Below are 27,949 nucleotides of genomic sequence, written 5' to 3'. Positions count from 1 at the left end.
TTCTGAATCTAGTCATCTAAATATGTAATCAGCTAAATACGTAATCAGCAAAATATGTAATCATTCATTTAGCCTTTTTGTTTCGTATAGTTGCAGTGTCATTGCTGTATGAGCAGGAAAACCCAAAGAGGGCACTGTTGTGACACTACTTTTCAGTCACCATTTACAATGCCACAGTATGAATCTCAAGAGTGTAATGATTATATTGCAACATTATCACAGACTGTCACAAGACAAATCCCTTTTTGCAGCTCATTATATAAATATCCAGTGTGACAGCTATGTTCACTATCTCAACAAGTTGTAGTGTGAAATGATATGCAGTTATATAATGAATGTAAAAACAAATATATGATCCATAAACATTTATTTTCAAATAGTTTAAGAAAAAATATATACTTTTTTTTTTACAACACTTTTGGTACTTTTTCATTTTTTTACAGTACTTATTGTTATGTGCATGTACAACAACAAAATCAGTTTTACGTGGCACTGAGATAAGGAAGAAAACAAAGAAGAGCGCAGGAAATAAACTCCAAAAAAAGCTGTTACTCTCCAAGCATGTCGGGGTCTGAACACCAAGGTAAAACAAGCACAAACATAAGAGGCACACTTTAGTAACAATACAATACAGCAACCACCAGACGTATGCTAAAATCAAACAATGATATGCAAAAATGAACGATGTATAGTATGTCTTAAAAAATTATTGACCTAAATGATATCAAACTGTAAAACAAGATTAAGTTCAGACAATGAAAGATACCTCTTGTAACTTAACTTTGATTAGACAGAAAAGCCATGTCCTGGTATAAAATCGTAACTAATTGAAATCACAATATTCCGGTGAGAAGTAAAAGTAAACAAAAAATCCTCTTGCCCTGATATTACATTCAAAAACAGTTACCACATATGCATATACTTTACATATATTTATGTAACATTGTTTTAACTTTACACATGCGAGGCTAGTTGATAACTTTGGCAACACAATAAGTGCAACATAGTGACAGAACTCAAACAACATATCTTCTTCCAGTGGCTTCACAGTGCAGACTAGTGCTTCCATCATCAATCAGGAGAGACTGTCTCAGTGCTTTATCCCAGGTACAAACTCTGCAGCATTGGGGTTCAAACTGCTGTTGATCTGAAGAGAAAACATAACGAGTGTGTATTCACAGGGTCCAAAGACAATTTAACATGTAACTGCCACACAATGAAGCTGGACATTTAAGAACATTTTCTAAAAGTTATCTGAACTTCCTTTCAGGGTTTGTCAGCATTTGAATTGAAAATTTGGTAGTTGTTTTGTCCAGTGAAAACAGACACTTGAAAGCGCTTACCACAAGGTCATCCAGCAGACACTCGTCCCCAAGGCCCAGTAAGTTGAGCTGGTCTTGCAGTTGGCTGATGGCCTGGGGGAGGTCTCTGGCTGGTATGAACCATTCATGTTCCTCCTCCTCTAACATCTCCTGGAAACACCGCTCAATGAACTCCTCCTCCCAAAGCTCCTCTTCAACCTAGGAAGCCCAAAAAAGGTTCAAAGGTGCACTGCGGAAAGAACAATACAAATGTTGCTTGCAGGCAACTTCAACGTAACTGGCCAAGGTTGTTTTCTACTTGTGTTGTAAGCCTCTATATATAGTGTATGTATATAACTTTTAAACCGTTGATGCATTAAACTACTGAATTATGACTTTATTAGTTAAATTAGAGGAAATAGATATTACATTTATGTCAATCTATAATTAGCTGTATTTGAAAAGTCATAATTGTCTACCTGTCTATTAAATTCCTCTTCGTTTTCCATCCACATATATTCAGCGAAGGGATTGTCCTCATTGTTGAACTGGTTAGTTAGGATGACTTCGTTGTTGTTGATGATGTTTGAAGTGTTGTTGATACGACTTGGGTCTTTCATTTTTACTGTCTGTGAAAAAGGCATGGAACAATGGAACATTAATAATGTTGCATGCCGACTATATTCGAGACAAAACCACACATAGCAGGTAACTATATTCGAGTAGTTCAGAACAATAGCCAAGCTGGCTGACACTTGATAGCTAACTAGCTTAGCTGTTCTACAAGCCAGTTAACCTAAAGGCAGGCATTTTAAGTCGACAGACAGCTCGCGAAGGGACTTTTACAGTATGGTTTTGACAACTTTACGTACATTGTCGCATTATTATTAGCATATTATTAACATCAAGCTAGAAGTCATACCGGTTTGCTCAATCAAATGAACTGGCAAAGTCTTGTCTTGTCCAACTCTTTGTCAAACTCTCCGTGCGAGATATACCTCTGCCTCTACGTTAGAATAATGGCTGCCTGTGTCTGTTTGTTTACATGGTGAACGTCAACATGTTCTCTGCTGTGATTGGGCGAAAATTGAACGTTAGGCACACCCCCACCAGTTACAGCCCCATCAGCGCCACCTGGTGTTGTTGGTGGTGGGATTTTGCTCCGCGTGTTCACTCAAGACCAGGTAAGAATAACAACTATATATGGAGAAATCGGTTATCCTCACTTCTTTAGCCACCACATCGAACCATCTATTGAACTTAACAAACAGGTGGTCTTGTTGTAGATCAATTTGTTCTTTGCAAAACTATTAGTAGGGCAGTGGGATCGATTGTTAGCTAGAGCTAGAGCTTTAGCAAAGATAACGTTGATTCGATTCAGGAATGGTTTGGCGTATCACGTGACATGAACACTTCTTACACACCGAGCACGTATTCTTATAATTTAAGGTATATAAATTGCTTACGTTTGAGAGTTTTATCTATTAGTGAACAGATTGTGAATTACGAAAAGTATGTTGCCTTCATTAGTGTTTTTTGTCACTGTGGAACAACCATACATGCATTAGTTAGCTAGCTACTGAGCTAGTCAGGGCATCGTCGTCTCTGCTATGGTGCTTGGCTTTATTGTCAAGTATTTTAAGCAAAGCCATATTAGATATCTGCAACGTGCAGTTTCCACGAATACTTTAGAGTCACCTGGGAATCAGAAGTCAGACGTGACGCACATAATACAGCTAGCTAGTCAAGTAGGCCCTATCTTCCAAATTTTTAGCTGGTTGTGTAGCATGCTATCTGTCTCATTCGGATAATTAGCCTAACGTCAATCTTGGGGTCATATTGGCCAACCATCTTGATATCTACCAGATATTCATACATGATTAAATGGTAGGCCTATCTGGCAATTCCAACATTTTTGGTTGTTGATTTGGATTTCCTTCTTTCACCTCATTTTCTAGACATCAAACTTCAGGATTTCATATGTAGCTAGCTGACACCACCTGAATCCGAAAGTGTTCAATCTTGGCGAATCCTAGGTTTAAGCCGTCTTCTTTCTGGACATGGCACACTGTTCCTAATGTATGTTCCTCAACTCTTGATTGAGGTCATTTCAAGTTTGAATCTTTTATGCTTTTCTTGCCTTCTGTGCCTATCAATTAGCTCTCTTAAAAGCTTATAAATGGTTCTTCCTGTTTTAAATGTGTCAATTTCTCACATTTTATGAATCTGTGGACTCCTACTTCACCTCCATGTCTGCTTTGTGGCGGAAGCATTCAAGAATGTCCCACACCATTGTGTTTTTGCAGAGCTAAACTTTCCATCCGAGAAGAGGACTTTCCCTTTCTCCACGTTGACTTGGGCCTAGCCTACTTCGTTTGTTGAAATTCATTGAAGAAAGCAAGTCCCCCTTTCAAATATATATATTTTTTTTGTCCAGCTATTGCTTAATTCCATCCTTGTGCCGTTTTAAAGTTTTTGTCTGTGCACAATCCCCTTCCTCTACCACAATGTCTCAGAAGATTCCTTCAGATAGTGGTCAGAAGGGGTTTGCTGTGGGTAGGGGCCTCCTAGCAGCTGCTGAGACCTTGAACTACAGCATGGGTGAGCAACGCTCTGATGGCCTCCAGGGCTCCTCCAGACAGCTCAACAGCATGGTCTCTGGCATGGGTGGTGTTGGTGATGGTCAGGACCGTAACTTGCAGCTTTCCCAACGGGGCGGAGCGAGTAGCCATATTGGAAACACCATGAAGTTGTTTGCCAGCTTAGGCCTGTCGCCTACCGACCTGGATGCGTTGGCGCAGATCCCAGAAGAGAACATCAGTGTGGAGACCTTGCCGCACCTTATCATGCAGCTGAAGAACCGCAAGGGAGATTCCAACAGGCACATGGTGGGCAACCCCAGGGACCTGCCCTCCATTTCCTCAGAAGACTCCTACAGGACCACCAGGGACAACTGGGATGACATGCGCAGTGGACGGCTTGGCACATCCATGGGGCAGTCTTCAGCCCGCGGCCAGCAGGGAGACTTAAGTTACGGTTCCATGCAAAATGTCACCGGAGCCCGGGGTTATGAGTTAGATTACAACAGTAGCAACAACAACAACAGCGGCGGCGGTGGGGGCAGGGAGCGGCAGTATTCTGAGCTTTCCCATGACCACTACGGTGGAATGGGCATGGGCCCTCCAGCGTCCAACAGTGTCTTTATGCAGAGAAGGATGGGCTCGCCGTCACAGGGCAAAGTCCAGGACTACTTAGGAGTCATGCCTCACATGTTCCCCCATGTGTGCTCTCTTTGTGACTTTGATGTCCATTCCATCATGGTGAGTACCTTCCATTCCTTCTGACTGGCCTGTAAAAACTCCAGCCACATTCTTGATGCATCCACACACTTGAACCCAGGTGGTTTGATTATCCCCAGTCCACCTTCAAAACCCCAACACATGCACCATTTAGGATATTTTAAGGGCTCAATTCACTGACCAGCAGTTTACGTGACAAAATAACAGATCAATGGTTAACTTGCAATAGACAGAGGAAGAAAAGTTGTATTTGCTTTGGAAATGTTTAGTGAGACAGAGCCATGGTTTGTTGATTATGATTTAGGCCCACAGTAGGTCTGGAGGGTCAGTGTGTCTGCAGTAGGCTGAATTCACTCAGTCTTTCATGTAATGTGGGTGTGTCTTTAGGAGTGGAATCAACACTCAAATGGGCTACGACATGCAGAGAATCAGAGGCTGCTCCTCCAAATGTAAGTTGTTAAACTCGTCACACACTAGTAGTTGTAGTATTTTGTAGAAAGCACTTTGTGAGATGTAATCTGATATGGTTTTTTGTCTTGTGTCACCTAGATACCCTGATTGGGACCCTCCCATGGCCCAGAGCAGAAGGTTTGATGAGTTTCCACTTCTCTTTACTGTCTTTCTCCTTCACTTGTGTTTGCACACGCACCCCCCCCCCCCCCCCCCAGTGATGGGGTGAAAAAAGCATATTGGTTGCTAACCATTTCTCTTCTTCAGCTCTGAGTCACATGTGCTGGATACAAGCAACCTTTCACGGGGGTTGCTGGGAGCCGCCCCCATGACCACTGGACAGCAGAACAGGGGCATGCCCTCCAGCTGGGGTAAGGTGCCTGTGTGGAGGAACGCTCCCTCAATAGACCCGTATGTTTTGAAACCATGTGTGATGGTAACAGTTGAGTTGGTGAATCGTTTTGGGTTATTAACTTGTCATCATTTGAGTGCAAACATGGCAAAGTAACAATGTTCATATCTAAAAAGACATTTAAAGTGTACTCCCTTGGATTATCATGACAGTATGGTTCATTTTAGGTGGTGTCACTGGACATGGTCATGGCAAAGCTCAGGCGTATTCGGCACAGCCTAAGGTAATGTATTTTACTCCTTGTATAGCTAAATGTGTGGGTGGTTATGGGTAGACAGCTGGAACAGAGGGTTATTGGTTGGTCGAACAGAACAGCATTTGCTTGAACGATCTTTCAAGTAGCATGCCTGTCCTGACCCCCTAGATAAGAAGCAGAGTTGTGGTGGCCAAGTACGATAGGAAGCTCCCCCCTCAGAAGAAGCTGTTCGCTTTGACTCAACCCTTTGGGACCCTTTGTGAGCACCTTGTGCTTAAAACCAAGGTAAGAGATTAAGCTAACTATACCTATTTGATGTTCTTTCAAGTCCATGTACCCTATACAGTGTCAGTTGTGTCTTTGATACAGGCTTTTCTGGAGATGCAGACACACAAGGAAGCTTTGGCCATGGTCAACTACTACAAGCGAAAACCAGCAAACATTTTTGGCCAGGAAATCACCTTCTATCTATCTAAGGAACTTATGGTGATTGAGGTAGGAACTGTTATTCTTAAAAAAAAAAAAACTCAAACCATTATCAATTTCAATAGTTTGAGTGGTTATTCACAGTATTCAGTAGTGATTGCGAGTTTCACACCTTGTCTTCCATGTGTGAACAACAGAAAGATGAAAGGACCAATAGGCCCAGTCAAGTGGTCTTCTTCTCCAACCTCCCATGGGAGGCAGAGAAGAAGATGGAGCTTCTCACCATCGCCAAACGCTTCGGCACCGTGGAGAAACACCTGTTCCTAAAGGAAGAGGTAAACACTGAGTCAGATTCCAAGTTCAACATGCTGCTTGCATCTACGACAAAGAGAGAAGGCGACTTTTAGCATGCTTTTACTGTCGAGACCACTGCTTATCCATCTAACTGTTTTAAAATGTATCTTTCGATTCTTGAAACATGTTAGCATTGTGTACAGGTAGTTATAGGGTTGCTAGTGTTGCCTCTGACTGTGCATGACTTCTGACTGTGCATTACCTTGGAAATGTAAGGTCGTAATTGTACATATTCTTGTAAGAATATTGGAACAATGCCGTGCCCATGTCCTCCCAGGCGTTTGTCCAGCTTGGGACTCCTGAGGATGCTCAGATGTTGGTGAAGTACTACACTCTCAACCCCCTCACCATCAAAGGCAGGGTCATTCGCCTCAACATGTGCACCAAGTACAGGACTCTAAAGTAAGCACTGCTCATGAACGCATTATAGAAATAGAAATCCAGCATGCTCCACGAATCAAGTACGGATATTAAGAGTTGAATAGGTCTTAACAGTATTTGTAGAGATGATGAGTACTGATGTTTCCTTTTTTAGTGTGAAAAGTTCCAAAAGTGGGCAGGGCTGGTCTGGGGAGGAAAGGGGCAGGAAGTCCAGCACCAGCAGCACTGGGACCAAAACCTATTCTAAGGGCTCCTCTGTATCTGCTGCTGAGGACAAGGAGGAGGAGCCGAAGATGGCAGGGGGAGACGGATCAGGAGACGAGGTAGTTGGAGTGGTGGAGGGGGACGAGGCAGAGGGCGAGGATGCCGGAACACAACAGGTCGACAAGGATGACGGCGCTGAACTTCCAGGGGATGGGGCAGAAGCCGATGCGGAACCATCGGAAGCGGTGGACTGCGCTTCGGAACCCCGGGATGAGGAACCGGAACCAAACGATGAGAATGTTCCGAGCAATGGCCGTGACCAAGAGGAGCCTGATGGGGAGCAGGGGGACGGGTCCGAGGAACGGTCTGACAGCCAGGTGGAGAGGACCACCCCCGGGGAGGCGGAAGGCTCCTCACATGAAACGGAGGCTAAAGGTGATGCCGAGGCAACAGAACCTGTCGAGAGCTCGGACCTGGCTGATGACGGCCAGTCTGAAGGCCCGGTAAGATAACAGCAGAAACAATCCTCTTGATTTATCTTGACATGAAAAACCCATTGCGTGGCATATTTGCATAATTTTACAGAGAATATATTGTCGTAAACATCTCAGAAAAAATATATGGAGAAATGTAAACATTGTTCATTGTTACCAGGAGGGAAGTATGGAGCAGGACTTCCCAGAGAATATGGATGACTTTGTAACTCTGGATGAGCTGGCTGATGAAGATGACATGGACTCCCAGTCCAAAGGTGACTCTTCGGCAGGTATGCAACACAGCTTGCTATCCTTCAAATGTGCAAGCTATCAAAGTACATCACACTCTCATTTGACTGTCAACATAATCTCCCTTTCTTTCACTTTCCAGGAAGTACAAGAAAAAATAAGGTAACGTGTTTCAGTTGATTTTTAAGAATTTAACCATTGTCACATGGTGCTCTATTAACTCTGCGTTTGTTTTTATTTGATAGGAAATGAGAGTTGTCAATGTTGTTGGATTTAAACGAGGCCATACTCTGGTCAGTGAGCTCCTGGCTCTTGCCAAACCCTTTGGTAAAGTTGACCAGCATCTGGTGCTTGACTTAAGGCCTGAGGTAAATTTCTACACAGTTTACGCATAAGTATAATGGAAGATGGGATATATTTTTCCTTACCTCAACATGTTTTACTTTTTTTTCCTTTCACTCAAGGCTTTTATTCAGCTGTCTTCTGAAGAAGAGGCCAGAGCAATGGTTCAATTCTACAATGGAAATGTCACACCCACCGTTTGTGGGAAAGCTGTAAGGATATACCATTCACAAACATACCCTACTATCCAGGTAAGCAAGGTATGTATGTAGATTGGAAAGTTTGAGTATGAAGAGTTTGTCAAATATGAGATTTGTGTCCTAAGTGTTTGACATTCCTTTCAGTGTGGGAATAGCAGAGTGGTGTATGTCGGCGGGATTCCAAACTCAAAGTATTTGGATGTCTCTATTCTGAAGATTGCGGAACCTTTTGGGAAAATAAGACGTTTCTTCCTGAACAGAATTAGATCTGAGGTAATGGGTAAAAGTTTAATAGGAACTTTTTTGTTCTGATCTCTGACAGAACAAAAGGGCCTGTTGGAAAGAAGTAAAAGGATATATGAATTGTGTTCTAAATTAGTGTCTGTATTGTTCAGTGTTTTATTGAGATGGAGCGTGGAGAAGATGCTGAGAAAATGGCTGAAACCTATCGGGAAAATCCACCAAGATTCCAGAACAAGCGGTTGACCGTGTACATTAGTAGGAAATATAAGCAACTCAAGTATGGGTGAGTCAAAATCCAAATTTCACTTGATTGTTCATTTTTGGTCATATTCATTGTGTAGTTAGACCATTTTTGTGAGTGTCCAGGCACTGGGGTACAATCCTTTACTTATTCACACTGACACACTGACTCCCACTCCAGACACAGACCCCCTGGCGCTGCGTCAGAGGAGAAACGACCAATCAAAAGGGAGCGTGAGGAGGGTGACGTGTCCACCAGCAGCAGTCCAGCCAAACCCACTGCCAAGCAACAGCAGGAGGAGGAGGAGCCAGCGGTCAAGAAGTTCAAAGAGGAGAAGAGCCCTGTTGTGAAGCAGGAGCCAGAGAAAGATGGGGAGGAGACTAGTGCTGTTTCCAGTACAGAACAGAATGCGGCAGCAGCGAAGGAGGTCAAGAACACTGACCAACCTTCAGAAAGCTCAGAAGTACAGAAGACACCAACAGACTCGGTAGGAACCCCCTCAATAGCTGTCATTTGAGGATTAATAAAATCACTTTTCCCTCGTCGCCAAATGCAGTTGATCTAAAAAAGGTCTGAGCAAGATAAGGTTGTCCACCGAAGAGGAAGTCGTTTTCTTTTCTGTTGATTATCACCTTATCAGCAACAAGTTGTAAAGATCTTCCCCCATTTTTGCAAAACAGAGCATCAAACGTGAAGAGGAGCCTGCGATCCCCATCAGTGAGAAGAATGAAGAGAATGGGCAGACACCCAGCTCCCAGACACCCGCGGCTGAGACCAAACCAGCCAACGCCTCCCTCCCCTTAGAACCGTACGATCCTACAAATCCCATTGGTAAGTTAGTTCTGTCAATCATCATTAATGTGTAGTCCTGACCTTGAGTACTTCAGATATGTGGGTGTTCTGGTCAGACATGTGCTGTTGATTCTGAACAGCTTTATGATTGATTGCAGGTGTTGAGTTTGTGAAGATGGGATACTACTGCAGGGTCTGCTTTTTGTTTTACTCCAACGAGGACACGGCGAAGAAGGTGCACTGTAGTAGTCAGGCTCACTACGAAAAGCTTAAGGTAATAAAGAAGGAAACATCAAACTTGTTTCCCCATAGCTCATGGCCATGTCTGAATGCTGTAGTCTTGTAGTCTCTAAACTAACTGCCAGTCATCTTCTTACTTTAGAGGCACCAAGAAAAACTAGCATTATGTGCAAGATTTATTGGTGACGTAACAATCCTCTTTTGAATTTTCAGAAACACCTTGAAAAAGAGAAGACAAAAGCTTCAAGCACAACAGGGAAAAAGGTTGCTCAGTAACCTCAATGCTTTGCATGCAGTCAGTCATCCTGAAGATGAATTACAATTTTAGTTCTGAGTTCTGTTTGTTGTAACCTTCATGTAGAAGTAAACCATTTTTAAGGTTTACTTGTATGCTGTTCAAGAAAAGTTTTACTTTTTCCCCCCACCCAGTATGACTCATCCTGAAAAGTAGAAAACATACCAAAAGTAGAATTTTTTTTATTAAAGAATTGAACTTGTATTCAGGACATCGTTTTATAGATGTGACTTAATTTGTTTCATTTTATTAATTTAGCAACATACAAATTGTGTATATAGTTTTGATCTTTCAGTCTCAAATATGAAAGGAAAGATCTCCTTCAACCCAAGATTGACCAACACCTAATGTCTCTCTTGGAACAAAATTAAACATCTTAATGACTCACCTTTTGAGTGTTTAATACTTTTGAGCATAGAACTAGTTCTTACTTGGTTGATAAATGTTCTCATTTTGAGATTACATTTATCAACCAAATAAATTAAAAGAAATTAACAATATTCATAGATCAACAAGTGACTTCTTTTAGAGGTTAGATTCAGCTGGTACAGTCTTTATCTCCATGTTCCTGGGGGAGAAGGGAAGAGTATCAGCAGGAATAAATGTCCATCAACAGAAGAACTTTATATCGATACAATTCTTTGGTGTCGTAGTTCAATGTTAAGGCCACAGTTTACAATAGAGGTGATCTGGATGTGTAAAATATCAGCATTCCACAAAAATGATTCTTACAAGCTCTACTACTGTGGCATTGGCACTACAAGTAGTGTGCGGTAACAGATGCTTCCACAAGTCAACTGTCTTAATTAAATAGCTGCTTCTATAAAAGATGCATTTGTGGGAAATAAATAACTTATTTTGACAAGAACATTTCGGATGTAAAATGCATCCAAAAGCCTCACCATGAACTTCTGGTAGTGTGACAGGCTGCTGCAGTGTTCCTTTTTGGCTTCATCCTCATCTGCATAGATGACCTGACACAGGTTGCAAAAATAGCCCACCACAGGACGAACAAATTCCATTCCTGTCACAGTATTAAGACCATTAGTCAGTCTGAAATACCTGGTTTAATTCTCATGTAGACCATGAACTTCAAGCTTGTACCCTTAAACACAGATGGGGAAACTACTGGGGCAAACACCAACCGACACAGGATTAGCATAGTCACAGGGAAGTGGGTTAGAGTTTCCAGTACTTACCAACAGGGTTGTTGGGTTTGAATGAATCCATCCAGGTCTTTATGGGGTCTGATTGCGTTTGAACCTCCTCTTCTCTGGATTCAGTCTTCTCAGCAGGCTTTTCCTGGGGCCCCTCACGGTCCTGCTGAACAACCAGATGGGGGTTATTATTAGAATGATATTGTCTCCATGAAATGCTTCAAGTAACTACTTTAAAACTGCCTTCCTAGACATACCTTTTCATCTGATGCCTGAGAATCTGGGGTGTTTAGTTTGTCAGCCTCGCCTCCATTTTCATCAGAGTCCTGTGTGGTGGAACCTACTGCTTGTTCCTCTGATACCACAGACCTTTCTTTGACGTTCTTGGATGTAGCCTTTGCTGTCAAGTCCTCCTTTTCCGCAACCGACTCCTCGCATTCTCCAGCCTTTTTTGATGGGACGTTTTCTTCAGTTTTTATAGAAGAGTCCTCCTTCTTGGCAGTTGGTTCTTCCTTCTCTGGTGTCTTTTTAGCAGAGTCATTTCTCTCTGTCTTAGGCTTAGAATGGGAACGGTTTCTGGTCTGTTTGCTTCTATAGGTGCTCCTTGTCCTGTGTCCTCTCCTTTCACTGTCCAATTCAGAGTCTGACTCAACCCTCCACCTAATAATTAGAAGTAAATATGCTATTCACATCCTAAACTAGATGACGTGACACAAACAGGTTTGGTTGTTAACATTGGCTCTTACCCTGCAGTAAGCCTGTGATATTTCCGAGATATGTGAATGCCCAAGCGCGAACCATTGAATTCAATAGGCTTCATGTTCAGCTCACTGGCAGTTCTTGTAGCTTCTTCAGAACTCGACATCTCAAGAAATCCCTGTGAACACAACTGAGGTTAGAAAGCCATTTGCCAAAAATTCCAAGGCCAGTAAATAAATGTGGGTCGAATCCAATTGATTAGGTTTATTCAAAATGAAGTAGCATCACACGAAGAAACGACACATCTACTATGGTGATAATTGGGGAGTGTTACTACCTCTCGACGATTTCGGATGAGAAAATAGCGCACTACTTTTCCCAAGCCCTTAACAATCTTCACAAACTGAACGTCTGTGTAATGGCTAAAGGGAAGATTATTGATGTAGATCACTCTGCTGTAGTGACACTGTTGGGACAGAAATAAAACATTTGCATTATAATATATAATTTACCAGTGTGAATCTGCATTGCCTCAGACATTAAAATCAGAGATTTTCTAAAGAATAATCAATCCTTACCCTAGACCTGTGTCTTTTGTTCTTATCTGTGAAAAAAGAAACAAGATTAAATTAAAATGGGTTTTGGGCTTCTGGTGCGGTCTAAATTCCCTTGATAAACCAGGGTTTATATGATTGAGATAAACCACATTTAGTACCAGAGTTAACTAAACTCAACTACACTTGAGTGCACCCCAAGTAGATATGCATAAAACAATCACTACCTTCATCCTCAGAATGCTCCTCTTCCAACTCATCTAAGGTAATACAGTTCTCAAGACTCTCTGGAAAGTCAGGATCCTCCTGGGTGGGAACAAGAGATACATACATTAGAACATAGGCACTCTCACTATTTCTTGTGTAGCTCAGTATCAGGCTGGCCATCCAGTATGCATTGCTATTGCTAACATCCATGGAGCAGCTGAATACACAGCCAGTCGCCAATTAAGTTAAATAATACTTATTTCACCTCCTCTTCCTCCTTTGTAGTGGATGCTATCAGATCATCTCCATCTTTCTTTGGCTCTGGTTCTTGTACTGACGGAGCTGTCTCCATCTCAGCCTGTTCCATCACCTCCTCCTTTACCCCTTTCACTTCCTCTGCCTTGGCCTGTCTCCGCTCCTCCTCTGGGGCTACAGCTGTGTCCGTCTCTGAAGTACAAGACTTGGTTTCATCTTCTAACCTCTCCTGCTGCTCCATATCCTCAAGGCACACAGCCTCCTCCATGGAGTCATCCATGTGTACACCATCCTCCCCAATCACCTCCATCCCTTCTATGTCACTGTCCATGTCACTGTCCACAGTCCCAGTCATGTCACAGCTCCCACTGGCTTCTTCCTGTTTGATGCACTCAGCACTCTGATAAACACCGTCTGGTTTGGGTTTCTCTGCATCTGATTGGGCCACCTGATCCGTGGTGGCTAATTGGGCCTTGTCCTTAGTGCTGCATGGATGGGCTGTCGGATGGGTGCTAGCTGGTTCTACCGTGGGGGCTTGAGTCTTGGTCAGCCCTTGTTCCTTGGTAGTCTTCTTCTCAGTCTGAGGTTGTGAGGAACCAGGAGAAGCTGCCTCATCAGGTTTTGAGGTTGTTTCTGTGTAGAGACAAAATATAGAGTTGTACAATGACGATTACTATCTAGCACACCTCAACCGCATCAAACTCACTCTTGGAGATGGCTTAACCCTAAGCATGTGTGGGATCCTTCAAATGGTTTTGATATCAAGTGAGTAAGTGAAGGAATTACTTTTGATAACTGTTTTGTCAGGCCCAGGGACCTTTTCGCTGTCTCTGGTGTAAGAACTCCTGGAGGAACCTGGAGAGCTGTGTTTGCTGGAGGACCGCGTGTTCCCCTCTTCACTCCTCTTCCTCGTCCTCCTCCTCCGCTCTCCTTCTCTGCTGCTATGAACGTTGTCTTCCTTCTCTTTGCTCCTGCTTCTCCTCTCCCTCTTGTGTGAAGGGTCTTTCCCTGGACTGTGGGCACCGTTTTTGGGACTCGGGGACCTTTGTCTCTTAGAACTCTCTTCATATTTCCTGGTTGAGGGAACATTCCTGCAGGAAAAAAAGAATACGGGTCAAAAATATGCTAAAATTACCCTTAAGTCGACTTAAGTCGTGAACTTACCTCAGTGTGCTGTACTCAGAAGAAAATGCCACTTGGAGTGACACGCCATCTATCTTGAGTGAAGTGGATGAGTAATAATCAACCAGCTTCTGAGCATCAATGGCATTGCTCATTTCCACAAAAGCCTGCATAGGATAAAGTCAATTACAAGTAAGAAAAAGATGTAACAAGAGGACTATTAAAGAAAAAACTAAAGATGGACATTTATTATTATTGGTTTACCACTGAAGGTAGGAATAGTGAGTAGAGTACAGTGCCAAATCTTTTAGCTATGGCCATCAGATCCAGGAAGCCCTCCTTGCCCACAGGTGAAGGTGTGAAGCTCAACACCTTAGAACTCTGTTGTAATAAACACATTTAGAAAGGCAGGTTGAATGACAAATCATCTCAACATCCTATTCATGTTAAAATTTATTTAAAGATTTTACCTGGAGGAAGTTGAATGTTTGCGACACGTAAAAGGTTATTCTCTTTCCTTCTGTCTCTATAGGATTTGCAGTATAGTATTTTACTATATCCATTGCCTGGCCATTTGAGCCCATTTCCACAAATGCCTGAAATTTTTGAAAACGTGTTTCATGTCATCACAAAGTTAAAATACAACAAACCCTTCATACTTTCAACACAGACACTTTCTTTACTAGTCCTTTCAGATATCAGCCAATAACCAATTGTATTAGAATTCATTTGTACCTCATTAAAGCTCAATAAGCTATTTTGCAAATAGGTTATTGATGAAAAGGCTACTGTCTCACCAATGAAGGGAACATTATCATTTTGACAACTTTTCCAAATTGTTCAGCCAGTCTCCTCAAAGAATGTTCCTCGTAAGTCTGGGCTGCAAATTTGGCACACACCACTTTGCTACTGCTCTGGGACTGGAAAATAACAAGACACGATTCCATGAAAATGAATAAAGCATGAAGGTATATGATCATTTCATTATTGATGGAAACATTAAAAAAAAAAAAAATACCTTTTTTTGTTTGTTTCTTGGCCTGTTTTCCAGTCTTCCACCTGTAGGACAATAAAGCAAAGTTTGCCAAGTGGCAAATAGTCACATTACCAATGTTGCATGCACTTGATCCCAATAAACTTCCAATAAAATCAAACGGATTGGACAAGTCAACTTTACCAGAGCTTTGATTGGGTCTCTGGGCAGATGAGACCTTCCCTTCTCCAGCCTTCGACTTTGCTGGTTGGTCATCACTCCTAGAGCAAGAACAAAACATCTTGGTCGCATCAGACAAACACGTGCAGCAAGATTGTCATGACACTGAAGGTGTCACGTGTTGTACTCACCTGCTGATACTTTCCATCCTACAGTCCCAATCAGGGAACCTGTGATGTGAAGAGATAAAAAGCAATGGCAATTGTGTAACATGTTTTGAACGTAACTCTCACATTAGCGTAAAGAAAACCATAAGCGTAAAGTAAACCATAACTCACAATTGGAGGAGGAGAAGCTGTCCGTCTGCATGTTGGGGCCCATTAATGTGTGCTACCCAGGACTGTGGGAAGAAAAAATGTCACATTTCCGGTCTGATCGGACATAAATAGACCCGCACCCTGATTCTTTGAGAGTTTTGTGGTTAAACATAATGCCCAGGAAAATAATCATCCCTTTTAAAGCAACCTACCTGCTTGCGATTTGCGCTATTTTCGCTTGCGGGTGATGGTCACCCTTCGCACAAGTAGCCCAGAAAGAAGTCACCCAGGAGACAGCGAAAATAAGTGAGGGGGTGGGGGGGGGGGGGGGGGAGACTGCTTACCTTCTCAGAGAGCACGGTTATATCGCACAAAGAGCATGCGCAAGGGTATGTCTCGGGGGTTTCTCCGTGGAAATCGAGAGCTGCCTTCCTGGAGGGCATCTTGCAGGCCACCTTCATCCTGCTTTTGGGAAAATCTTCCTGGTTGTAGTCTGCTGATGTTGCATACCTGTAATCAAGGTCTACACTGGAGGCAATTGGAGCGCTGCTGCTGCTGCTGCTGCTGCATCTTCTCCCAGGTGCTGTGCTGTAAGAGGGCCTCTCATAGCTGGGAAAGGCATTCGCTTTCTTACCGAAGTTGTAGTCCACCACATAGCTAGACTCGTCCGATGTACACGATGAGCTGGGCTTAAGGGTGATAGAGCCAGTCTGCCGAGGGTTGCCCCAACGGTCTTGCCAGCTGGCAACCTTCTCCGGTGGAAGGGGTTGAGGCTGGGGATCTCTGTAGGTCTGTTCCAGTGGATACTGAACTGGCTGGGAGCGAATTTGCTCCCATTCAGTGGAGGTGAGTTTGGGCTTGGAGCTGAGATTTGCAGGTGGGGGGTGAAATGTGGTCGAATGGGAGGTGGATGAGGAAGACTGTTTTCTCCTCTTGTTTTTGATCTCCATAAGCAGACCAGGAAGAGACTCCACGGTTATGAGGTGCTCTGGCAGCTCCGCCAACAGAGCCAGGTCTTCCGGCTTCAGCCCACAGCTAGACAAGAGACTCAGGGCTTTTTCTGGGGGCTTTTGGGACTGATGCGTCTCCATCGTGGAATGTCTGGATGAGTAGGAAGAGGATGACATAGTGGAATGAGATGGCTCCTGCGTTCTCCTGTAAAGGTTGCCATCATCAGATGTGCGTAGCTGATCTGAAGCCTGGTAAGAGTCGGACCTGGTATCTTTGACAGGTCTTCTGTAGGGGTAGCTGCTGTGAGACATGCTGGAAGGTAAAAGTAGCAAGTCTTGTGGAAGTTTCCGATGCAGAGAGATCACCGGAGAAATCTAAGGAAAATTAATGTAACGAAAATCGAGTCTTTGATACAATGCAACTGTAGAGGTCCAAAGTCCTCGGATAGGAAGTGTCATGCAATTGGCCAAGAATCAAATCCTAATCTCGAGAACCTTAATACACTTACAAAAATGGAAATACCAGACACTCACCCATCCATCCTACTGTTTGGGTTTTCCACAAACCAATTAGTGCTTGTTATTTGACTACGCTAGCTATATAGGAAAGCAAATACGACGGCAAGCTAGCTAACTACTTTGTGGACCCGCTGTTTTCAATCACGTTTTGCAATTACACTTTCGTAATTGACTCCCAATTAAATGTATTCAAACAATCTGTAAAAACCACCCTCCACCTGTTAGCCAAGTGCAAACAAATAATCGTACGTGTTTACAAAACATACCGTGGAACCAATCCTTGACAATGTTTTTTTCATTTAGCAAACATATAGTCCTAGATAAAAACAAATAAACCGCAGTCGTCTTACCTATAATGGCAAAGTTGTCGTAGAAGCCTGCTACCCTTCTAGCCACCAGCCCAGCTAAACAATAATGTGAAGTAAAACGAGACGTATTTCCGGTTGTTAATTTTACTCTAATTTCAAAATAAAGGTCAAGAGACAAAGTGAAAGATTTATTGAAATCCATTTGGATATAATCATTTATGGGTTTATTTGACTTCAGACAGCACTGACATCAAATGTTTCAGTTCATTGATTTCGTTGGTATGACATCTTTGTGTGGAAATCTTTGTATGGGAAGCTGTATGGTTTTTCTATATGAAACAGAAGGCAAAGAACTACACATAAACGGACATAGGAAAAAGTTTAATCCATCATACACATATCATTCACAACACAAAATTGACCATTTAAGACGAGCGTCCTCAAGGATGGATGTAAAAAAAAAAATATTATCAAAAAAAAGAGATGATGAAAGTGAATGTTTATCAAAAAAACGGTTAAACATGTATGTGAATTGATCAAGTGTGATAGATTGTCAATTGATATGGTAAACTTGTTTGACATTTATCATTTACAACAATAAAAAATGTGTTACTTCTGCCAATTTCTTGTTCACAGCAGAGCCATGAAGAGTAATGGCATGTAATTATCTGTGGTCCCTCTGAACTGGTGTTATATAGCTACAGTTACACAGTCAACTGTAATGCAATCATACCTCTCTTCCCCCTCCCCTCACCTACTGCCAAACTTAAAAACCACAGACTGCATTTCAACGATAGAGAGCAATGCAACACTCGCTTGTTAAGCACAGGTACATTGTGTACAGAGTGAGCTTCAGTCAGAGCACTTGTCTAGGAGATCAGTAAGTGGGCCATGAGTGAGCAGACATGTGTGGGGTTGTTCCGAGGACAGTCAGAGGGGATCCAGAACTGCCCGTCAAACCGAGATGAAACACAGAAGGTGGGAACCTTGCCATTTGTGTCAACGTATCTGATTGATTCCATTTTGAGCAGAAGTGCCTCGAAGGATCCTGATATCAACCAAGGTATGTTAAGTAGTTAAAAAAATGACTTTCACTTGTTTTACAAATTTAACTTTTTGGAGAGACCTGTCATTGAAGTCCTTAGATAACTGCAGGAGCTTGGAATTACGTATTTGACTAAAGAAAAATATTAACAAATTAGTTGACTAAAAGAGAAACTCACAGACTAAAATTTAATAAATCAAGGTAGCTTTGAGTTTTCCCAAATTGATGATGTCATGGCTCCCATATCTCTCAAAGGAGCTGAGATAAAGCACATACACTCCGACCAGGACAAAGGAGACCTCCCTTCACAGGTTACCCAGGAAAGTTCAATCTCTCCAAAGGAGACCAGCCACCATAGAAGCCAAGTCTCATCGAAGATGGTAGAAGAGAGCATAACAAGAGCTCAGAGAGAGAAACCAGAAAGAGGGACAGAGGAGGGATTGAAGTTGGAGCCACAAGTGCAGCCGAAAGCAACGTCCACAGATGGACATATCAGCTCAAGAAAGCAGAGGCGCTACCGTACATCCTTCACTAACGCTCAGCTGGACCAACTGGAGAGAGCCTTCCGGAAGTCTCACTACCCTGACATCTTTGCCAGGTAGTGCCGGGTTATCATTTAACGATTATATTGTTGTTGTTATTATGGTGTGTTGTTCAAAAATCAATGCATCCCCACTGCTATTGGATAAGCTGTAGTATTGGTGTTATGTATTTCCTACATTCTTTGGGAATGTTCAACTATGAATCAATTATAATATTTCTCCCCAGAGAGGAACTGGCGGTGCATCTGTCCTTGACTGAAGCTAGAATTCAGGTATATTTAAATTGTTAAAAGGAACTGTCAAAAAAGATTTACATTCTGACAATTATGAATTAATCTCAAATACTACCTCTCTGCCTCCCTGCTTCTCCCGTACATGTACTGCATTCAGGTGTGGTTCCAGAACCGCAGGGCCAAGTGGCGTAAGCGTGAGCGGGGCCAGCAGAGCTACCTCTCTGGTCTGGCAGTAAACACCTGCCCTCTGGGTCTGGGGCTCTGGCTAGATGCCCCCCTGCTGCACCATGACTCTGGGCTGGATCCCGTTTGGAGCCTGGGGGGGATACCCATCACACTACCTCGCCCAGCCCCCCTTCACTGCACTAAGCCTCTGGAAGCCTTGGGGCTTGGGCCGTTAGCATGGGCACCACTGTCTGAACATCCTCTAGTGCACCCTAACTTTAGCAGGTATGTCAATCTCAGTCACATTTACTTGACTTTTCTCTTGTTCATTTGTCTTATGTGTTCATTTGAAAAAGAATACAAAATACACTGTATCCATCGCAAAAGAATGCACAATAATCCATGTGATTAGAAAATATTAAATTGGTGACATTATTCATTTATATATGTTCTGGTTTCTATAGGTTTCTATCTTGGATGAACCCACCTGTTGATCCTATAACTGCATTGGCCAACCTAGTGCCTCAGTCCCTCAGTCAGATGTCCCTAGGGGAGCCAGGGGAAGAGAGGTTCTCCTCAAGAACCTATCTGGGACCTGCGTGGTCACCAAGGTCTATGTTTGAAACCACAAGAAAGTAAAAGATTTTCATAAGTGAGCATAATTTAGGGGGGGTCAGATGGCTGAGCGGTTAGGGAGTCAGGCTATTAATCAGAAGGTTGCTGGTTTGATTCCTGGCCGTGAAAAATTATGTTGTGTCCTTGGGCAAGGCACTTCACCCTACTTGCCTCGGGGGAAATGTCCCTGTATTTACTATAAGTCGCTCTGGATAAGAGCGTCTGCTAAATGACTAAATGTAAATGTAATTCTTCTCAGGTTCAAACATTTGTGATTTGTCATGTCAAAGTTTTTAAACTGAATTTTGAGTCACTATGTCAGGTTACATCATTGTTTTTATTGCCAAATCTTGCAGGATAAACTCATTCTGACAGAAAAACAATAGAGTCTTTTTCCAAGGCTACCACATGCATATACGCACGCACGCCCCACACCCCCACCACACACACACACAGCAGAGGAACATTAATAGGTAACATCAAGATAAACTGTGGAGGTAACTAGATAAACACTTCCTCCATTTGGGTCCATTAGCTCCTCTGTCTAAACAGTAGTGAGTGGTAAATGGTAAATGGTTGAGCTGTAAACCCTTGTTCACCAAAGCGTTGTTCGTCCTTTTGCTGAAATCAACTGGGAATGATCTCGTTGCAGTTTTATCTGGTTGGCAGGAGCACTTAGAAGATCAACAACACACCTACTGTCCTTATTACTGTTCAACTGGCCATGAAGAGGGGGGCCATTAAAATGTTTCATGGGTGAACATACGTACACTTGATGACCGTATTATGACGCAGAGCATATCAAAATATAAGCTTGACACATCTTTACACAGGTAATTTATCATAAATGGTAGACAAAAAAAACAAGCTCTAATGATAAGACTATTTCCAACCATGCATGGATGAATGCCCACACATACTGTCATTGCCTTCACTGCTGTTAAAAATGTTAGTCATGGTTTCACCTAAGACGAGGCTAAAAAGGTGTAAAATAGTAGCAACAGGTGTAATTAATCATTGCAAAATGGTTCAGTGCAGGGTTCCTGCAGGTTTCAGTAAGTCAAATTTAATTTAAAAAGTCCAAGAGCAAAAATGTAGCTGTAAGAAGATCCTTCAGCTAGATTTGAACACAAGACCCCTCACACAGTAGCCAACATACTTAACCACTGAGCTATCAGGGATCATAACAATCTCCATTCAACATTTAATTTGACATTGAACTATCTAGTTGTATCGACCTTTAGAGTTGGGGTGTCAGAAAACCAGAAAAAAGCAGGGCTCCCCTGTTAGCTCACTGGGTTAGTGTGCATGCTCTTTCAGACATGCTGGGGCCGTGCCGCAACAGCCTGGGTTCAAATCAAAATGTTAAATTGTTTATTTATTTTAAGTTACATTGTGGTCATGTGAGATGTGGGACTTCACCTTCACATAGTTTCATAAATATCGTCTCTCCTCCGCCAAACGCTTGTTAATCTCAGGAAGATTCTCTTTAGTTTAGTTTGGTTAGAAACAGAGTGCGAATTATACAATAATTGGGGGGGGTCAGCTTCTTCTCCAGGCCGTAAAGTAATATTTACGATTACAGGTAAGAACGATATATAAATGTATCGACCCCCCCGACCTGTTGTTTTTACCTCTTTTGGGGGGTCCAAGTCTTAATTAGGGGGAGCAAACCCCCCCGCAAGCCAAGTAATTCGAACCCTGGACCTCCGCATTGTAGGCTACGACTCAATACTTTTTTGCTACTTTGTAATAACTTTCTTCAGCCAGCGTTTCTTGAAATGAACAAGGGTAAAACATTTTTTAGACCTGACTAAATGAAATTTAAGACCGTGGATGAAAATCTGGCAGTTTTTAAGACTAATTTTAGACTTTTTAAGACCCCGCAGGAACCCTGTCAGTGGCATAACATATCAAGGGTCCAAAACCTTCCAACTTATTTATATATATCAGATGACATCTTAACTAATAATGTGCCTTCCTTTTCCCTCCTTTATTATGAATAATATATCTTGCGTTGTGTTCAGTAGAATGTCGGCAACAACACTGCATTTACTGTGGTAGCAATTATGAGAGGAAAACAAGATTCATCAATGTCAATTTATTTCTCAGATCAAGGTACATTACATTTGCGTGGACCACACAACTTGCTTTTGGTAATGCTTTTTCCTAAACAGTACATATCCAAATGTTATAATGTACCATTAGTAGAAAACGTATTTCCAAGAACCAACTATGTTTCCTCTACTATCTTGGTCTATTAACCTTGTCCTTAGAATAAATGGTACAATACACAAATAGATCTGTTTCCATTGTTGATCAATTTTCAAAATAGAGATCTACTGACACTACCTGGTCAATCTAATATATTGTTTTCATAATTGCATGAAGCCAAGAGAGAAAAAAACAAAACAAAAACAGACAGCCAACTATACAGACCATGAAAAGTAAAGCGTCTTAAGGTAAATACATTTTCAAATGAACAGCAGTTAGTGTTAAGTGTAGGGTTCATAGGTTTACTTTGTTCACATGAACGGTCAACGACAGCAGAAAGGTGGGGACATGGAATAGCATCAGGAAACTTCTTTGCCGAATCAACCCCCCAAACCAAACGAGTCCTATTACTTAGTGAACTAGAAAAGGCTCATTTACTATTCAAAGCCACGACAGTTCCGACATTTAAGCTCAATACTGTAAGAACAGATATTTTTTCTCTTTCCCCATCATCCCTTGTCACCATGCACAAAACAAACACAAAACAAGGAGAAAACAAAAACACTTAAAAATATTTGTGACATCGAGTAAGACTGCTATCGCATTTTCCTATTGGAAAAATCTGTGTGAATAAGTCTGTCAAGACAAAAGCCTTGTCCTGCTTTTCTGCTACAGGCAAGTCTAGCAAGCCTTCACATTCTGTACGATAGAGATATATATATATATACTTTTTGATTACAGCTTATGTTGTCACTGGCAAACTGAATACAAACTCAAAATCCAAAAAGGTGTCAAACATGGAACAGAAAGGGGAATCTTGAAGCAAATACTTGATCATTTGACAGTTGTCTCTACAAATTAAAAAGGACCGTTTAAATAGGATTGATGCGTTGAAAGCGTTTGTCTAAATGAGAAATCTCAGCTGTTAGTTCACCAAGATGGAGAATGGTGGTGGTGATTTAGCATGCAAGAGCATCAGTGCTCCCTCTAGGCCTTCAGATGAAATGAGGCAGACGAAGAATAAGCAAATTGATAACATTTACATACTATAACACTTTTATTTTATGTTTTCATTGTTGTCACCTTTTATGTTTTTGTGCTGCGTGCTGGGGAATGTTTCAACATTAGATGAAACATGAAACTTTGAACCGCGGCACAATGAAAAGAACACCACATTTTACTATAAGGTGTTCAAAATGTATTTAATTCTGATTCAGGTGTCCTAGATATAAGCATGAGATAGTAATCAATGATGGCATTTCCACAGCGGCAGGTTTGCTTAAGCTTTGATGAGGAACCACAACCCTTAACATCAAATGCAGGATACATCTCAAGAGTCCAAGGAACAATAAATTAGTCACCTTGCCCACTGAAGCAATCATATTTGAATTTGACATGCAAGTAGCTTGTGAAATGTCTACGTGAAATAGGCAGACAGCATAGCCGTTATACTTGGTTACATTCATACGATTCTTGGTTTCATAGAATCGAACAAAAATGTTGGTTACGGCAAAGCAGAGAGCTTTGTAGTACCAAGTACCAAAATTGAATGTTGTACTGCACTGACAATAATTCTGGACAAAAGCAAATTTAACCCAAAGACAAGTCAATGTCGGACTTGACAATACAATGTTCCCAACTTTGGTAGTAGACTCACAAGCCAACTGCAGGACAATGTGTGCGATTCCCAATCAGTCAGATCAAACCTTGTAGGTGGCACCCTCTCCTAGTGTCTCCAAGTTTCCTTCCCTCGTTTCAGTCCCCTCCACCCTTTACTGATTTAAGGTTGAAGGACAAGTGAGACCAACATGGAGGATATCCACCAGGGGGGGGGGGGGGGGGCGAGAGCCTCCCTCGCCCACCTGTCCAGGTCAACAACACCTGTGGTAAATGGCAGACTTCACACCAGGACAGGGGAAGCCACCGGAGTAAGACTATTGAGACGCAGCGGTTGAGGCTGGGCGTGTGCGTATAGAAGGTGTTGGGGGGCTGGCGTGGGGCTAGCTCTCGGCGCTGTGCGGACGGACGGGGGGGAGTAGGTGTATTCAGTGGGCAGGCGTAGAGGGAGCACTGAGCGGGGATCACCGTGGTCACATCAGAACGTCCACGTCGTCGCTGTGGTCCTCCTCCTCGGTGACGCGCAGGGCGAGGACCTGCTCGTTGAGGAACAGGCCGCTGAGGCGCTCCTTGCGGGCCTGCCGCTGCTCCTTCAGCTGGCGCTTGCGCAGCGCCTTCTGCTGCAGCTTCCGCTGCTTGGAACGCTTCTGTTGGGACACACCAAACACAGGTGAGGGGGGGAGCTTTCACTGGACCCTACCAAAGGATCATTCAACTGCCACAAAAATAACACTGGGCACACTACAGTATGTGAAATACTTACTAAACCATGTCAAATTGAACTGCTTTCTTCTGGTTTTCTGACACCTCAACTCTAGCTTGAGTGTGTCGTATTATGATTCGAGCGTATTTTTATGCTAAATGCCACCCACAGCTACATGTTCCGAATCAATATTGCCGAGTTCTACCTTGGAGTCTCGGATGCGCTCGGCGGCGCTGGCCAGGTTCCCGTCGCTGTGGGCACGGCTGATGTTGGCCGTGCTGGTGTTGGAGGCGGTGGAGCCCGTGGTGGAGCTGCTGGTGCTGCTGACCATGCTGGCGTTGCTGCTGCTGGCCCCGCTCACGCCACTGGTGCTGGCGCTGCTGTGGCCGCTGCGCTTCCAGCCGTCCCTGGTGCTGCTCGCCCGCTGCCGGGGGCTGTGCTCCCGGATGTAGCTTCGCACCTGGGGGTGGAGATGGAGGGTAAGTCGTCCGGGAACGATAGGGAAAGTCACACCGAGTTCTGTTTGGGGTGTGGGGTTAAGGTTTGATGTTGATGCTTCTGATTGTCCAGGACAAGCTAACATTTCAGTCAAAGGACAATAACAGTGTTCTTTTGCTATGCTGATTTTTGGAGCGTTGACAAGTGACTTGGTAAAAAAAATCTGTTACAGAATGAGGCCAAGCCCTGCTATGGCATCCTAGGTTTTATTAACCCCCAGTCATGCATGGATAAACCTAAAGCATATTCATACACAACATGTTGCACCACAGGATATAAACTAAGGGCATCTCTGGAAATTATCTCACTTGTTTGAGTTTCTCGTCGGTCAGACAGTTGAGCTCGATGATGAACTCGCTGTCTGTGGGTGAGATCTGGGCGCAGGGGTCGATGATCTTGATGATGTCCAGCTGCTCTCTCAGACCCATCTCTGTGCTGACCTTACGGCTCAGGTATTCTATGTACTCCACCTAGACACACCCATAGAAAATTGTATTTACACACACACACACACACACACGCATGCACACACACACACACACATTCCAATGAACAAGATGACCCACGGGACCGTTTACAAGTTCATTTCAGATCTAGGGGTTGTGAAACTCGAGAACGATGTGTTGTGGTTGAAACCTAGCAGGACAACCGTAGCTTTGCAACCCCAGGAGAGAGGAGAGTGTGTCGGCCCCATACCTGCTCATCATTGGTCATAGCACTCCATGGCAGTTCATCCAGGTTCCTGTGAGGTTTAGTTTTCCTCTTAGAGAACAAGCAAGGTGAACTCGGAACGCTTGGTATAATGTCAGACAGCACATCACTCCCACTGGCGATGTCACTTCCTGGGAGCTAGGAAGGTGGGGGAGGGGGGTTAATTTTTTTTTGATCTACCAAAAGCGTGTTTTGGGTAACAAAAAAGTGTCAACAAAATCAATCCCACTCTTTTTTCCAGTCGGAAAGTTAACATTTTAAAGACACATACTAAATGTGTCATGTCATTAAGAGTCTGCAATACCTGCCACTCGAACTCGCTGTCAGACCAGTCCCAGTAGGTGGAGATGGAGGAGGACACGTCACTGCACACAGAGCCCTCAGGAAACAGGTCGAAGGAGGTGAACTCCTGGTCATCCAGAAGAGAGTAGCAGTCCTCCTGGTCTCCCACAGAGACAGAGGAGAACAGCTCCTCGCTGCATTCGGAACTCGCCACACTGGTCCCACATGACGTCAGATTCCATCTGGTGGGAAGAGGATGGAATATGTTGTTGGGCTATACTGTTCACGTTTTCTAATAAATACACTATTTGGCCAATAGTATGTGGACACCGCTCAGGATCAGGACACCTGTTTGTTGAACCTCTTATTCCAATTAATATGGGAGTTGGTTCACACATTTTCTACAACCGCCTTCACTTTTCTGGGAAGGATATCGAAAAGACGTTGGAACATTGGAAGTAAATCCCACATCCTTCAGCCACAAAAGTATTATGGACTTTTGCACACATTTTTTGGTGACTTGATCTGGCTTGCAGATGGTGTTAGAATGTGTCCTTAATGTAGCTGATGGTATTAAGATATGGGATCTCTGTATAGACCAGTCAAATTTTCCACAATAAACTTGAAATATTTCTGTATGGAACTCACTTTGTGCTATTATTAAGCTGAAACTGGAAAGGAATGGGCCTATTCTCACATTTTTTACCACAAAGTTTGAAGCACAGAATTTTCTAGAATGGCCAAATAGTGTGTTTCAAAAACTCTTAAATACCAAAGCAAATAGATTCCTACTGGAGACATGTAGAACTTATGTGACTTGGCAAACTATTGATTTCTTTATGCCATCAGGATTTGTTGGTTGATTCTGTATGAAATGCAAGCTGCTGCAGTCTGTACTTACCTATTGCTATGGAAACGGCGAAGAGGGTCAGTCCGGTGACAGGATGATAGCTGGCAGCCGAAGTCACTAACATCAAGCGTGCCTGCCTCACTTGGGTTACCCCGTTGGGACAGGAGAGGAAACGGCTCCTCTGGAGCAAGGAACTTTTCGTACAGGGCGTCAGACATTTCTCACACCTTAATGCACAGACGGAGACAAGATTCCATAAGAATACAACAAAAATCATGTTATGTTACGATATAAATTATACTTAATCTCTTGAAGTTTATATGAATTTGACTTGCCAGTTGCCACATATTCTGTTGATAAACAAAACGTTAGGCCTGTTATGCTGGGTTTGTAGTTACATAGCTAGCTAGCAATACATTGCTACAGTAGTTGAATGATAGCTGTGTGTCTTGCTAACAAACTACATAACAGACCAGTGCTAACCCTAGGACTAGAATTAAACTTTTAACGGCCTCTAGAAAGATTGTTTTTCGAGCCATCACCGACCTGCTAGTAATACGCTTTCGCTAGCTACTAAACTAGCTTAATAATGTCGAATAGCTTACTAGTGGCCTTGGCAAAAAAACAAACAAAAGTTAGCATCAGACTAAGCCTACGTGACGAGCCAATTAATTACTGTTATGCTACTCAAAAGCTCTTAAGTTTAGCTAAATGTTGGAAATGTTTGCACTGCCAAATGAACACAAAACCTACTATGGTAGGCATCAGGTTAGGGCCTTCCCGTGTTGCTCACACAACACTGGCTAGCTAATGTAGCTGCTACAGTAGACTATCTTTGACTCACTTAGCTCAACTTAGCATAGCTAAGCTGTTAGCAAGCGCCCTATTCACCATGTATTCGGTGGTGAATAAACGATGAATGACTACCTACTACTACTGTTTAGATAATTGCTGAATATCTAGATATCTAAATTAAAGAAAAATGAGCAAACCTTTCGTTGATCAAAGAATACTCCTCGTTGTCACCGCATTTGCAAATCTTCCCGACCCAGCTATGACAACAACCTACACTACACGTCATCGAGTTGGAGCTTTAGCGCCCTCTAACGCCCCACCTACTGCCACAGGAAGG

General features: G+C 42.9%; 4 protein-coding genes across 7 annotated transcripts; 1 reads left to right on the top strand and 3 right to left on the bottom strand.

Moving 5' to 3' along the window:
• Nucleotides 1-348: 348 nt before the first annotated feature.
• LOC136954187 (polyadenylate-binding protein-interacting protein 2-like) lies at nucleotides 349-2,330 on the bottom strand. The gene is made up of 4 exons (XM_067247764.1): nucleotides 2,224-2,330; nucleotides 1,781-1,930; nucleotides 1,344-1,520; nucleotides 349-1,147 (listed from the first exon to the last, which is right to left on the bottom strand). Exons 2-4 carry the CDS (start codon nucleotides 1,919-1,921, stop codon nucleotides 1,091-1,093), a joined length of 375 nt encoding a protein of 124 aa, XP_067103865.1. The 5' UTR covers nucleotides 1,922-1,930; nucleotides 2,224-2,330; the 3' UTR covers nucleotides 349-1,090.
• Nucleotides 2,331-2,889: 559 nt separating this feature from the next.
• On the top strand, nucleotides 2,890-10,312 carry matr3l1.2 (matrin 3-like 1.2). Of its 2 annotated transcripts, none has more exons than XM_067247278.1 (20): nucleotides 2,890-4,621; nucleotides 4,988-5,049; nucleotides 5,150-5,188; nucleotides 5,318-5,421; nucleotides 5,630-5,685; nucleotides 5,827-5,943; nucleotides 6,028-6,153; nucleotides 6,282-6,419; nucleotides 6,716-6,840; nucleotides 6,974-7,526; nucleotides 7,678-7,789; nucleotides 7,891-7,910; nucleotides 7,994-8,116; nucleotides 8,213-8,350; nucleotides 8,435-8,563; nucleotides 8,686-8,816; nucleotides 8,955-9,261; nucleotides 9,455-9,605; nucleotides 9,725-9,840; nucleotides 10,020-10,312. In XM_067247278.1, the coding sequence occupies exons 1-20, from the start codon at nucleotides 3,809-3,811 to the stop codon at nucleotides 10,080-10,082; spliced, it is 3,423 nt and encodes a 1,140-aa protein (XP_067103379.1). In that variant the 5' UTR covers nucleotides 2,890-3,808; the 3' UTR covers nucleotides 10,083-10,312. The 2 variants fall into 2 exon arrangements, with proteins under 2 accessions (XP_067103379.1, XP_067103380.1); XM_067247279.1 differs by having other exon boundaries at nucleotides 2,891-4,621; nucleotides 8,213-8,341.
• Nucleotides 10,268-17,409, bottom strand: matr3l1.1 (matrin 3-like 1.1). Of its 3 annotated transcripts, XM_067247276.1 has the most exons (20): nucleotides 17,385-17,409; nucleotides 15,910-16,890; nucleotides 15,587-15,648; nucleotides 15,440-15,478; nucleotides 15,273-15,349; nucleotides 15,114-15,154; nucleotides 14,893-15,015; nucleotides 14,566-14,691; nucleotides 14,360-14,476; nucleotides 14,138-14,262; nucleotides 13,760-14,064; nucleotides 12,984-13,606; nucleotides 12,739-12,817; nucleotides 12,536-12,561; nucleotides 12,295-12,423; nucleotides 12,005-12,135; nucleotides 11,516-11,918; nucleotides 11,301-11,424; nucleotides 11,004-11,125; nucleotides 10,268-10,669 (listed from the first exon to the last, which is right to left on the bottom strand). In XM_067247276.1, the coding sequence occupies exons 2-20, from the start codon at nucleotides 16,825-16,827 to the stop codon at nucleotides 10,640-10,642; spliced, it is 3,600 nt and encodes a 1,199-aa protein (XP_067103377.1). In that variant the 5' UTR covers nucleotides 16,828-16,890; nucleotides 17,385-17,409; the 3' UTR covers nucleotides 10,268-10,639. The 3 variants fall into 3 exon arrangements, with proteins under 3 accessions (XP_067103377.1, XP_067103378.1, XP_067103376.1); XM_067247277.1 differs by lacking the exon at nucleotides 17,385-17,409 and having other exon boundaries at nucleotides 11,301-11,421; nucleotides 15,910-17,384; XM_067247275.1 differs by lacking the exon at nucleotides 17,385-17,409 and having other exon boundaries at nucleotides 15,910-17,383.
• A 6,696-nt stretch (nucleotides 17,410-24,105) lies between these two features.
• Nucleotides 24,106-27,902, bottom strand: fam199x (family with sequence similarity 199, X-linked). Its single transcript, XM_067248312.1, has 7 exons — nucleotides 27,810-27,902; nucleotides 26,869-27,044; nucleotides 25,990-26,209; nucleotides 25,671-25,823; nucleotides 25,283-25,444; nucleotides 24,682-24,936; nucleotides 24,106-24,420 (listed from the first exon to the last, which is right to left on the bottom strand). The coding sequence occupies exons 2-7, from the start codon at nucleotides 27,033-27,035 to the stop codon at nucleotides 24,247-24,249; spliced, it is 1,131 nt and encodes a 376-aa protein (XP_067104413.1). The 5' UTR covers nucleotides 27,036-27,044; nucleotides 27,810-27,902; the 3' UTR covers nucleotides 24,106-24,246.
• Between the last annotated feature and the right edge of the window lie 47 nt (nucleotides 27,903-27,949).

The sequence above is a fragment of the Osmerus mordax genome, chromosome 12 (genome assembly GCF_038355195.1).
Source record: "Osmerus mordax isolate fOsmMor3 chromosome 12, fOsmMor3.pri, whole genome shotgun sequence".
In the NCBI taxonomy this organism is placed as follows: domain Eukaryota; kingdom Metazoa; phylum Chordata; class Actinopteri; order Osmeriformes; family Osmeridae; genus Osmerus; species Osmerus mordax.
Note: the sequence above shows the minus strand (reverse complement) of the source record. Positions and strands in the feature narration are given on the sequence as shown.

Coding starts and splice junctions, on each gene's coding strand:
- LOC136954187 (XM_067247764.1), bottom strand. CDS start 1,921: ATGAAAGACCCAAGTCGTATCAACAACACTTCAAACATCATCAACAAC. Junction 1,521..1,780: donor AAGAGGAATTTAATAGACAG/GTAGACAATTAT, acceptor TGGGCTTCCTAG/GTTGAAGAGGAGCTTTGGGA. Junction 1,148..1,343: donor GTCTGCTGGATGACCTTGTG/GTAAGCGCTTTC, acceptor TTTTCTCTTCAG/ATCAACAGCAGTTTGAACCC.
- matr3l1.1 (XM_067247276.1), bottom strand. CDS start 16,827: ATGTCTCACAGCAGCTACCCCTACAGAAGACCTGTCAAAGATACCAGG. Junction 15,649..15,909: donor TAACCGTGCTCTCTGAGAAG/GTAAGCAGTCTC, acceptor TTCTTCCCACAG/TCCTGGGTAGCACACATTAA. Junction 12,818..12,983: donor CTACAAAGGAGGAAGAGGAG/GTGAAATAAGTA, acceptor GTTCCCACCCAG/GAGGATCCTGACTTTCCAGA.
- matr3l1.2 (XM_067247278.1), top strand. CDS start 3,809: ATGTCTCAGAAGATTCCTTCAGATAGTGGTCAGAAGGGGTTTGCTGTG. Junction 7,790..7,890: donor CAAAGGTGACTCTTCGGCAG/GTATGCAACACA, acceptor TTCACTTTCCAG/GAAGTACAAGAAAAAATAAG. Junction 9,841..10,019: donor CTCACTACGAAAAGCTTAAG/GTAATAAAGAAG, acceptor TTGAATTTTCAG/AAACACCTTGAAAAAGAGAA.
- fam199x (XM_067248312.1), bottom strand. CDS start 27,035: ATGTCTGACGCCCTGTACGAAAAGTTCCTTGCTCCAGAGGAGCCGTTT. Junction 25,824..25,989: donor ACAGCGAGTTCGAGTGGCAG/GTATTGCAGACT, acceptor CCACCTTCCTAG/CTCCCAGGAAGTGACATCGC. Junction 25,445..25,670: donor CTATGACCAATGATGAGCAG/GTATGGGGCCGA, acceptor GGGTGTGTCTAG/GTGGAGTACATAGAATACCT.